Consider the following 12,971-nt stretch of genomic DNA (forward strand, 5'->3'; position numbering starts at 1 on the left):
TTGCACTGCCATTCTGATGCAGAACACTGTTCTTCCATCATGGAGAAGCTATAGATTTTATATGTATAAAGATTTAGGAAAACAGGCCATGGATACATTCATGCACATATAAAATGTGAATAGAATTAGATACAAAATAACAATAGCTAATGTTTATTGAGTAGTTATTATTTGCATTGTTAATAAATAGTTAATAATAATGACTAATGCATTCTATGTATTAGTTCAAGTAACACATAACAATCCCGTGAAGCAAGTTCAATTATTATTCCTACTTTATAAATAGAGAAGTGAAAGATTAGAAAAGTTAGGTAACTTGCTCAGGTCACAAGGATTCACACTCCAAGGTCATTTTCTGACTCTGATGGCCATTTTCCTAACAACCATATCCTACTCCCTGACCATGTGGTTAGAGCATATAAATGAAAGCCAGTCCTCAAAACCACTGTGACTCATGATGAGTGGATCTATTTGGCGTTTATTTTTAGTCTACCTTGCAGCACAACGTAGAATGCTATTTCAGGAAATGCATAATCTACAGCCTCTTAGTGAAGTAATGACAGTATTCATTAAAAAGAACAAGTATTTATGTAGTTGTTTATATAGGTATTTATGTAAATATGTATGCATGTATTTTTAAATAAAGCAAAGGTACAAAAATATAAAACCTACAGAAATATTTCAGTTGTACCATTGCAGGATCGAAACAAAAGAAATCCATCAAAGATAAAATGTACTTCCCTCCTGTCATCCGTGATACTCTGAAGAAGTCTGCTAAATAAGCGAGGCTGAGCTGGCCACCAATGTGCTGGCAGTTTAAGGCTTTCTCTGGGAGCAGAACTCTCGCTCCATTCACGTCACACACACTGAGTGTCTGCAGGCACCGTTCCGTGCTAAGTGCTAATTCATCTCATTCCTCTGACCTCTGCCTTTTTTTTTTTTTTTTTTTTTGTGGTTAACGTAAATAAAATCCGATTCAGTAAAAGAAAGAGTTACAACACCTTGAATGTGCTCTCTTTGACACGGTATTCATGCCTGAAAGAATAGAAACCAAATCGCCCCGCTGACCTCCTAGGGCTGCTATGGGGATTAAATGAGATAAAGCATGTGAAGTGCTGGGACCATGTCTGACACACTGAGTGCTTTATATTTACTGGCTGCTTCTGCTGTCATCAATGTGACGATTACTCATGATTATTACTCTGCATCTAACCACCATGTCCTGAAATCCTAAGCAGTCACCATACAGCAGTGTGGTTTGCAGAAAGAACATTGGATTACAGATCAGTAGTTCAGGCTGCTGCACACAACAGGTGAATACAGGTGAGAAAATTCTTTGAATATGTCTCATAAAACCTTATTTGTAAAATGAGGGGTAACACCTGCCTTACAGAATCATGATGAGAATTTTACCAAAGGTGATCATGAATGGGAAAGTATTTTTTAAACCATAAAAAACTATAACTATTTAAGGTATTATTATTTCATGAACAAACACAGGTATACAAGTGCCTAAAAGCAAAACAGAATTGTTATTCATTTATAGACACATGTCCAACCCTGATTTTGGGACTGTTTATAACCACAGGTTTAAGTGCCTGGCCTATGAAAAAACTTTTAGCTACAGATACTATAATGTTTACATAGTAAAACTAACGTTCACAAGCATATACTTACCTTTACTATTGTTTTAGGGCGTTTTTTAAAAAACAGTTTCGGCTTTTCAACCACAGGAAGAGGTGGAAGTTTCTTAAGCTCCTGCAGGACAGTGGTTGCAGCACGTTTCTTGGATAGTTTTTTGCTATTTCCCTCTCCTTCTGCAGAGAACTCTCCCACTGACACCCGAGTAACAAAGCTTTTCATATGTGGTGGTCCACTTTCTTTAATAATCTATTGAATGTAAGTAAAATATTCAGTACAGGCACTTAAGATGTGGTCTTATGGCATGAATCTTTCTTAATGTTCATATCATAATCAAGATTGAAATTATTAAGAATTATGCCAAGATCATAGATTCCTTCAATAAAGCTATTATGAAGTCATTATACAGGGACTATTCATTTATGATTCTTATGATGCCTAATGAACTGAATTTGAAAAAACAGAAATCTAAATAAACACATTCAATTCATGGTCAAAATTGTGTTTTACTAGCTTAAAACAGGCAATTCTAATTATGGTTACCCTGTTTCTTGTGGAACAGAAAATTAAGAACATAAAACATACCATATTACATTAGGTACACAGGACATCCAGAATGATAATTTGCATATAACTGTGTACATACCTTTCTCCTCTGTAAGAGTAAGTTACTGGAGTGCCAGGACTATGTCTTATTGGAGTTTTATAACCCATAAAGCAACCTGTATGTGGAAGCCTCTCAAAAACAGGTTATGTATGAAAAATAACCTAATTTTGATGGAGACCTCAAAGGCTGTTTTACAAAAAGGAATGTTTATGCTCTGTGACATGATCTTAAATAGGTAAGTAGATATGCCATAGAAATACCTAACTTTTTAGAGTAATGGATTATGAATCTGTCTGCTACAAAATGTTCCTAAATCCTGAATTAATGGCTCTTTTTAAACTATACCAGTTTTTGGAGGAAAAAGGCCTTCCAAAACCTGAGTGCTTTATAGTCTCCTTCAAAAGTCTGACCTAAAAAAAAAAACAAAAAAAAAAAACCCTATTTAAATAGTTTACCACTGAACATTATATTAAAAATCTGTCTTTTAATATTGGATACCAATTAGGAAAACATACAATATCTCAATAATCCAATATTATTGGGGGTAAGGAATTTATGATAAGCATATTTTCCAAGTAATTTAAGTTTACAAGTTGAAACACCAAAACTGTTTAACCATTTTGATGGACGTCTTCCTCAATTAAAAAATATACATATAGGGCTTCCCTGGTGGCGCAGTGGTTGAGTCCGCCTGCCGATGCAGGGGACATGGGTTCGTGCACCGGTCCGGGAAGATCCCACGTGCCATGGAGCGGCTGGGCCCGTGAGCCGTGGCCACTGAGCCTGCGCATCTGGAGCCTGTGCTCCGCAACAGGAGAGGCCACAACAGTGAGAGGCCCACATACTCACCCCCAAAAAAGAAATATATATATACATATATACTTTAGTGACTAAATATTTAACCTTTTATTGTTCACATTAGATCATCATTATGAACATAAGATATTCTACACTATACTATACTGATGCCTCTAAGGACACCTAAGACTTTTAAAACTGTTCCTCTTCACTGTAGCCTTTAAAAGGCCCCATCTTCCAATGACTTCTGAGTTATATGCAATTACTTTTGATAGGTTTTCCATATTTTCCCTATCATTTCTTGCTGGGACCAACAGGCCCTCAAGTACATTCTCTTCCTGCCTTCCTCCTTTTGCTGCCTTTAACCTCTATGGACTGAGAAATCAGATAACCCGACTTGTTAGGACTGTGTCTAAGGAAGCAAACAGGTCTTCAGTCGAGGTAAGTAGATCCTGCCAGAGAGAGTAAAATGTGGGAGCTTTCCAGTTGGTGACCATCACATAATTTGAAGGAAGATAGATACTCATCAACTGTTTCAGCTTATTTCCTGGGTTTGGCCTATTTTCTAGATATTTGAGTTGCAAAATTAGTGACCTCTTAATAAAGGAGGTATTATAACAATTTAACATTTTTTCTCTTTTAAATGTCACACAATTTTATAAATATTTTGTGACATTTATCTAGCTGTAAACTAAAGAGCTGCTTAATTACTTCTTGGTGACTTATTATTACAGGTTAAATTTAAACATATTTTGGCCTCCATAAATTTAAAAGAAATTAGATATTAATATATACATGTCACCAAATATTAACTACACTGAATATTTTCAATGTGATCTTATCAAAAACACCAAGTCTTATAGGTTATTACAAATTATCTTAAACTCAACAAATAAATTTTATGATGAAACTTGAAATATCATGTACACAAATGGCTTAATACAGAAAAGGCAAAGAGAATCAGCAGGAATCCATAAGTTCTATTTTCTCAGGGCTTGTATCATTTCATGATAGAGAGTTCAAATGTAAGGAAGCACATTAATTCTTTCAGGATACTAAAATTTTATCTGTCAATCTTATTTGTTTATTTAAAATAATAAGGAGCAAGGAGGGGAAAATGGGAGATCTCTGATGAACACATACCTCAAAACTGACGGGCATATTTCGCTTCAGAGCAATTTCAAACACTAAGCTGATCTCAGACTTATTTGCATCTTTGTCATCATCCATTTCTTTTCCTGATTCACCATTCTAAATCACAAAAAATAGGATGACATTGAATCTTCACTTTGTAACAAACTTTACATGTATTTAACAATCAAGAGAACCTATCTAAAATACAATAGGAAACAGGAAACCAGAAACTGGATCTTGTGGATTTCTATGTAACCACCGTAGTCCAGGGCTTTGTTGTGAGGCTTCTTGTGCTTTGGTTTTAGTTTTTTTCCTCAAAGTAGAAGGATAAATGCTGAGTGTGGAAATCTCTTACTCAACCATTCACTAATTTGAGTTTATCCTATATCCTCAGGCCCAGTTCTCTTTAGAGACCTCCATTACACACACACACACACACACACACACACACACACTACCTCCACTGGTGTATGATACTTAATCTTCTATGAAGACTAAGTTGAGGAAAGAGTGCAGGATGCAAACCAGGATTTTGGAGTTCTGCCCCAACTTATTTATTCACCTATTTAACATTTACTTCTGGAGGGCCTCACATATACTGAACACAGTACAAGCATTAAAGAGATCAAGAGACACTATTCCTGCTGTCAAGAAGCTTATGACTCAGTGGGAAAACAGATAAGCAAACAGATAAGGGTCATAATAAAAGTGTACAAGGACAAAAATTCTAAGTCTGCCATTAACTAAGATAAATCTCAAAGGGGGAAGAAAACAGGCTTGAGGAAAGGGAAACTGCACAGGCTGAAGCGCACAGTTTCAAATAACTAAGTGCAGAACTCGCTAAGAAGGTGACTTATTAGACACGCCTGGGCTGGAGATACTATTTTGAAGTCAACAGAGAAAGTAGCTGAAGCCATGGGAATGAGTGAAATTACTGAAGATCAGCCTCAATAACCTCACTGGTAAAATAAAGTAGGACTAAAAAGTTCATAAAGATCTCCTCCACTTTAAACTCCTTGATTCTAGATTAATTAATACAATGTAATCCATGCTCAATAAACCGTAGCATTCAATGCAAGGTAAATGAATATTATTTCTCATCCTTGCTCACATTCCCAAATCCTCCCTTGCCTGGAAACTCCACAGGGTGAACCAAAGTGCTCAAAGGTAAGGTCATCCCAGCAGGAACACAAGAGCCTAATATAGCACACAGGTTAGCTGAGGAGCAAATCATAGCAGATCGCTACTCTGGCGGTCCTTCCTATCAGCAGAGATTTCCCTTATTTGTAAAAAAGCATTTATTTGTCTTCTCAGTAATCTCCCTAGGCAACTATAAGAAACAGGCTGCCATATGCAGCAGTGACCCACCTGAGCTGACTTTTCTGGAATAGGTTCATTCTGCAGTGCTTGAAGGGCTTTCATTGCGGCATTGTGTCTAGCAGCTTGTCGAGTCTTTCCTTCCCCAAAAAATTCATTATTTCCTACTGTCAGCTGAACATAAAAGATCTTGGGCATTGGGCAATGATACCTAAAGTAAGAAAATAAAAATATTACTGTTAGCTCAATAAAATCACTCTATAGGGACTTCCCTGGTGGCTCAGTGGTTAAGAATCCACCTGCCAATGCGGGGGACATGGGTTCAATTCCTGGTCCGGGAAGATCGCACATGCTGTGGAGCAACTAAGCCCATGCGCCACAACTACTGAGCCCGCACTCTAGGGCCCGCGAGCCACAGCTACTGCTGCACGCCTAGAGCTCGTGCTCGGCAAGAAGAGAAGCCACCGCGATGAGAAGCCCGCGCACCACAACGAAGAGTAGCCCCTACTCAACGCAACTAGAGAAAGCCTGTGCACAGCAACAAAGCCCCAACGCAGCCAAAAAAAAAAAAAAATCACTCTATAATCATTAATAAGATTTATTTTCTTTAAAATGACACCAACCATATAATGCACTATACCCTCTTATTAACCCCAATAAAAATTTTTTTGTTCGTTTATTTACTTATTTGGTTGCTCAGGGTCTTAGTTGCAGCAGGCGGACTCCTCAGTTGTGGCTGGCAGGCTCCTTAGCTGCGGCATGCACGTGGGATCTAGTTCCCTGACCAGGGATCGAACCCGGGCCCCCTGCATTGGGAGCTCAGAGTCTTAACCACTGTGCCACCAGGGAAGTCCCCCCAATAAAGTTTTAACCTCACGAATGTATTTAAAAGATAAAATGTGAGTCAATATATCTATCAATAATAAAGAATGTATGCTGATCTCCATGAAAAACATATTTTAGAAAAGAACACTGAACATAGATATTGTAAAAATTATTTAATTATATCACAGAAGACTTCCTGGCAAGAAGTTTTCAGTCACATTTTGACAGAAGTCAGCCAAATGGTCTGGTGCTGAAGGACTGGGACCTGCCACAGAGGTGAGAGACAAGCAAGACCATTTAGGTGACAACACGCAGGCTACTGTGCTTTTAGCAGAAGATAATTATGATTAGACATAGGAAGAACAGTAGTAGGATGGAGCTACTACTGCAAAGTAATAAGTACTTTGCAAAGTAATAAGGAGATCAGATTCAACATAAGAAAGAATGGAGAGTTTAAGCCAATTCTTAAGCAGAAAGAATCACAATAAAACGTATTTAAGGTGAAAAGTTTTAGCAGGTTTGTGTTTAATGAGACTGAGGTAAGGATGCATGACTACAAAGCTGCAATGATGCAGACCTGAGGGGACAAAGGGGGCTGTAAGAAGAAAGAACAAACTTAGAAGAAATTAACAGGATATGCAATAAAATCCACTAATTTAACAATTATTTATGGAGCACCTTCTTATGATGGGGGAATATCACAGTGAACAAAAACACACATTAGAGTGGAGAAGACAGACAATAAGTAAGATAAATATGTAGAATATCTAGTATGTTAGAACTACATGTTGAATAGAAAAAGAAGGAAAGGTTCAGAAATGTCAGGTGGGGTGGCACAGGGAGGGGGGGTTAGATAGAGTGGCCAGTGAGTGTCTCATTGAGAAGATGACAATTGTGTAAAGGCCTGGCATAAATGAGGAAGGAAACCACACAGATACGTGTTCAAGTAATTCAGAGGATTCCCACCTGGTTAGCATCAAGGGAGTAAAGGAAGGAAAGCTAAGAGGTGGGAAGAGGTGGCCAGATTCCATAGGGCCTTCCTTAGAAATCACTGTAAGGATCTGACTTTTACCCGGAGTGAAATGGCCGGATTTTAAAGAGAGAAGCAACATAATCTGACTTCCATCGATTGGAAGGATCGTCTGACTATTATGTTGAAAACAGACTGCAGGGGAATGATGACAGGAGCAAGGAGATCTGTCAAGAGGCTACTGCAATGATACAGAAACCTGAACTAGAGTAGCAGCTTTGGAAGCAATGAGAAGTACTTGGATTCTGGATGAATTTCAAAAGTAGAGAAGATGGGTTTACCCAAGGACTAGCCATGGAATAGGAGACAGGCGTCGAGGAAGACCCCAGGGTTTCTGACATGAGCAGCTAGAAGATGGAGCACCCATGCACTGAGTTGGTGAAGACGGCAGAAGCAATGGGTTTGTTAGGATCAACAGCTCTGGGCGATGTTCAATTATTCAGTCTGTTAGACATCCGGATGAAGAGGTCAAAGAGACAGTCAGATTTATAAGTCTGGACTCCAGGAAAGAGGTCCAAGGTGGAGATAGAATTGGGGTATCATCAATATGTAGGTGAAATTTAAAGCCACAGGACAGTGAGAAGTCTGTGGGAGGGCGTGACTGACAGGAGGAAAACCAAGCAAGCAGAGTGCCCTTCCTGAAAGCCAAATGGGAGAAGTCTATCTAGCAGGAGGGAGGAGTCAGTCGTGTCAAATGCTGCTCACACGTCCAGTGAACTGACGACTGAGAACTGTGACCACTGGGCTGAGCAAGTTAGCAAAACTAACAGATTCGATTTTGATGGAATGTTGGGTATATAACTGCAACACTAAAAAATTAAGTTAAAAATCACTCCTGTGCTGCAAAGTGTCTCTCTTTTCAAGCAAAGAGAAGCCAATCGAGGTCTTACTAAAGTTGTAGATGATTATTGGACATCCAAGTGGGAGAGCTCTATATTCAACCTGGGATAAACTGCATGGAGCCCACTCTATAAGAATTCACAGGCAGATGGGACTAATCAGTGAAGGTTTACTGAAGGTGAACGACTAGAAATGTACATCGGTACTGAAGATGCAGATTTGGGAGGTAATAATTGAAACCATGTTGAGTGGATAAGCACCTGGAAAGGGTAAGTGTAAAAGAACCAAAAAAGACAGCCTAAGGCTGGGATCTGACTAATGCCCATGATCAAAAGGCAGGGGAAATAATAGACAGCAGCGAAGGAGATGAAAGAGGGTCAGAGTTAGAAAAGAAATTATAACACAATGTCAGGGGAAGGGATAATCAACAATGTCAAATGTTGTGGAGAAATCCAGAGTGAGTATGAAAAAAAAGAAAAAAGAAAAAGTCACTGTTTTAAATTTTTTAAGTCAATTTTCTTGGCCCACAGTTTTCTATTAAGATAAATAATTTAAACGTGTTTTTACTGCATGTCATATGTTCTCATTTTTAATTGGGAAATATAAAAAAGTTAAAGGAAGAAAAAAAATCACTTATAGTAAAAGATACTTTTAACATGCAGAGACTAAAAAGCATTAAAACCACAATCTTTTTTGCTCTTTGACTGCAGTAACTAGTGATGCACTGAAGTACGCAATTTCCTATTACCTATTTTATTTTAGATCCCTTTAATGCAGAAATTTTGACAGACTAATATCATCAGTGCAGGTTATTTTCATTTTGTTTCCCACAAAATTCAGTTTTCCCACCTCCACAGAACTTTATGCCTATTTTTAACTGGTTTCACTATAAAACTTCAAAACAAACAACCTGAAATCAGAAATTTACTTCTGGACTGAGATCCTACATGGCAAGCTTTCCCCACAGAGCAAATGTTTACAATTAATTATACACTTCTGAAAATAGAGGTCCACAACTGGAATGCTAACAGACCTTTAACTATGGTGGAGGGAGTGGGCGCCACTATAATCACTAAGGCCTGCTGACAATTACAAAACTCATTTCGGTTTGCCACAGAGACAAACAAAATTTCTGTTCATTGTAACTTTACTGGAATATGATGTCATAACACATAACCATACTGAAACAATCTGCTGATTTTCAGACCAAAATATTAATTGCACACTAAAGGGCCCTTGGGGCCTCTTCCTTTTTGGGCATCAAATATGGCTCTATGTATGTGCATGTGCCTGATGTGGATACATATGTACATATATATTATACTGTATAAATATCAGAGGGAGAATTGGGTATGTTGTATTTTTAACATAAAAAGTAAAATATTCTAGCACTAACAGCAGGAAATACCAAGACCTGACGCCTGACTTGTTTCATTCCAGTTTCATTCCATCCTCTTACTTAACAATGATTCTTAATAATCTACCCCACGTGGTTTGAATACCTTATATATCACATCTCCTCATATCATCATGACAATTAAGATTAACCAGAGTACTCTCATTAATGGCTCCCAGATTGAATTACAGGAGAGAAGATGAAGAATTCTTTTCGTGTTAGGTCCTGGTCTCTAAGTATTCATGTCCCTTGGTAAAGAAGCTCAAAGTTTACTAACCTTAAAGGTTGATATGCTCTATTTAACGGAGTTCCTTTTTCTATTTTTATTTATTTCTATTTTTATTTATTTATTTCTGGTAAAGTGCTTCTAATAAGTGATGCACTTATTTCTACAAATTAGCACATACATACTTACCTAATCTTACACTGTTATTCTTGAATGATTTTCCTCAATTAGAATATTATGATCAGTGCTTAGATCCCTATCTTTTACTGTTAAAAGATGAGCCACGAAAACTCACGCATCCAGGCTATTAAAGTTTCAAGGTCAAACGGCTTCTACCCTCAGCCTCCAAAGTATATTTTATAAAGTGTGATCCCGTTTTCGTAGGAATCATCTCTAGGGCCTGTTACAAATGCAGATTCCTGTGTTCTAACCCTGACCTGCTGAATCAGCCTCTGAGGATGGAACAAGAGTCTTCAGTTGCACAGGTTTTACTGGTGGGTCTGCACATTAAAGGCTGAGACACCTGCTCCTCAGGTCAGCACAGCCTACAATGTGGCTGATGCTGCTTGATGACTGTTTCACACCCCATGCAAGCAAAGGACTGCACACATTCCTTATAGCACCACGGTTAAGTTTCTTACATCTCTTTCTCATTTCATCCTCGTGGCAGCCTGGTGAGACACATGTCCCCATGGTCACCTTGAGACGTAGCAAATCTCCCCAACAAAGTTGCTGGGGGTCAAACTCAGGTCTGCCTAACTTCAGAGCTTAGGAAACTCTTAAGTAGTTTCCTGAAAATCTGCTTTATCTTCTTCTATTTTTCTTCATAAACGTTTATTAAACTAGCTATGTCCTTGGCGGGCCAGAGAAGCTAAGGCAAGGGTTCTTTCTAACCTAATAAGGTCCACGAACAGACTTCAGAGGTGCCTTACCGAGTAGGTGCTGAACAAACAGACCTCCACAGTGAAACTCCATGTTTTTAGGGTACGTCAAGCCAAGCGGGGACAAAAACAGGCAGGAGCACAAGGTCAGAAAAATGGCTCATGTGCCACACTGCGTAACAGTGCAAGTTTTATAAAGGCTGCTTGTTAAGACCGCTTTTTTTCCCCATTCCTCTTTGCCCTCTGTCCACCGGAAGTTTTACAAAAAAACCCACAAAATTTCAGATAAAAGCTTCCCTTTCTTTAGATCTCAAAAAAGTCTTTAGATGTGGCCTGTCTTCAAGACTTCACAAGTCACCACAAGAATAAAGAAAGAATGACATTTGGCTCCTTTGAATTAATACCTGACATTCCTTATACAATTTCGTTTTGGTTTTTGAGCAAAGGGAAGATTTTACATTCTTACATAGTATTCCTACAAGAATATGGGTATTCTTATTCTTATATTTGACTGTCAGTTATAACAACTTTCTATACCATAGATCCTTGCCATCCTCCCTAAATCGACCTCATTAATGCCCTCTGTGTGGACTCATTTTGTGTTTATCTTTCTAAACAACTAAAATCCTCCCTACCATTCTGTGACTGCCTTCTCCATCATCTCCACTTTCCTAAGTATCATTTTTACAAGGTGAGAAAGACATATTCCAAATAACATTCGAACTTTTAAAAATTGAAAAATAATTGCCTCATTTTATTTGATAGCATTATCATAAATCTCAGCCCAGCTTAAGCGTTCATGTCTCCTCTACAGGTTTATGTCTTAAATATATGAACATGTTATCTTCTGATCTAATTAGGAGAGGCTTTGGATTTCTGTGTTTACTTCTAACATTGACTGAAAACAGAAATGTCACTTAATCTTTCTATCTCAGTTTACTTATCTGTAAAATATTTGCAGAATTTATGTTTAAAGAACTATAAAGGCCAAAACTTAGAATTCAAATGCCCTGCTGATTATTTTGACTCTTTGTACACGTTTTGGCACAGCTAAGCATTCTTTTTCTTGCTATTGAAAAATAATAGGTTTTATCATAAAGCTATAAAATAGTCCTTGGCACATTTTCAAGCTTGTATGTATATAAAACGCCTAGATAGGAGAGAGTTCTTTCTCTATTCACATCTATAAATTTTGAAGATATATCTTTTATGGGATCTGAATGTTTAGTCTTGAGAAATTTCAAAAACTAGGATCTATCAGAAAAGATTCACAGGACGGCTGAAAATAAGCTTTAAAAGAGATGTAAGCATATGCTATTCTATTTGTAGAATTATAATTATGTTTAAAATGCATAAGGGAAAATATAGAAAGATATGCACTGAAAGCTGGGATAGGGTGTTTGGAAGTGATGGAATTATAAACGATATATTCTTTCATAATTTCAAAATTTTAAAATAATATGGTTATACTGGTATATAAACAAAAGGAAATACTTTATTGATAAGTCTAGTCCCTGTCCAAACAAAAGTAAACCTGTGCTCAAAATGTAAATTTGATGAATTAGTGGAATGACTTGTGGAATACAGACTATGAGCCACAAGAGTCAATAACTTGTACCGTGTCACTGACGCCAGTATCACAACAGGACTGTGGAAATCAGAGCACCACTTTATACACACACAGTTACCACCCTCAGTCCCAAACTTGGATCCAGCGTAAAACTATTCTTGCCCCTTCCCTAAATGGGTATCTAGATAAATCATCATCACCACCATCACCATCATCATGATGACAGCCAACACACAGAACTCACCACGTGCCAGCCACTATCTGAAGCTCTGTGCCCACTCATCTCTTTCAGTCACGGTAACAACCTCAACTTCACTTTACACGCATGGCAATGAGGAACAGAGATGTTCACTTATTTGTCCAAGGCCACCCCACTTGAGCCAGCGTCTGAACCAAACAGTCTCACTCCAGAGGCTATGGGCTGAACCTCTACACTAGGCTGCGTCTGAATGAACTGGATAAATGAGCACTGTAAGCTGCAGAGCTGCTAACTGTAAACTTTGGAGAGGTCATGGTAGACTTGGAACATCAAGGCAATGTAAGCCAAACTGAGATCAGCGGTGACATCAGCTCCAAAGGGAAAGCTGGGGCACTGTAAGCCCAGGAGGCCGAGCTGTTGCCAGCACCCCTGCTCTCTCTCACACTCTGCCTCCTCTAGTAACCCGCCTTCCGGGAACCCGTGCTTAAACGCTAACGTTCCCACGAG

At 38.3% G+C, this 12,971-nt stretch overlaps 1 protein-coding gene across 8 annotated transcripts in view; it reads right to left on the reverse strand.

Annotated features, from left to right (window-relative positions):
• Nucleotides 1-12,971, reverse strand: part of STAU2 (staufen double-stranded RNA binding protein 2) — a 301,650-nt gene that overhangs the window by 186,151 nt on the left and 102,528 nt on the right. For all 8 annotated transcript variants that reach the window (XM_081258158.1, XM_081258157.1, XM_081258155.1 and 5 more), the window contains 3 exons: nt 5,549-5,708; nt 4,190-4,297; nt 1,678-1,890 (listed from right to left, as the gene is read on the reverse strand). In XM_081258158.1, the coding sequence (XP_081114284.1) occupies nt 1,678-1,890; nt 4,190-4,297; nt 5,549-5,708 (481 nt within the window). The remainder of the gene's footprint in view (nt 1-1,677; nt 1,891-4,189; nt 4,298-5,548; nt 5,709-12,971) is intronic.

Source organism: Mesoplodon bidens, assembly GCF_964165515.1.
Source record: "Mesoplodon bidens genome assembly, chromosome: 16".
NCBI lineage: Eukaryota > Metazoa > Chordata > Mammalia > Artiodactyla > Ziphiidae > Mesoplodon > Mesoplodon bidens.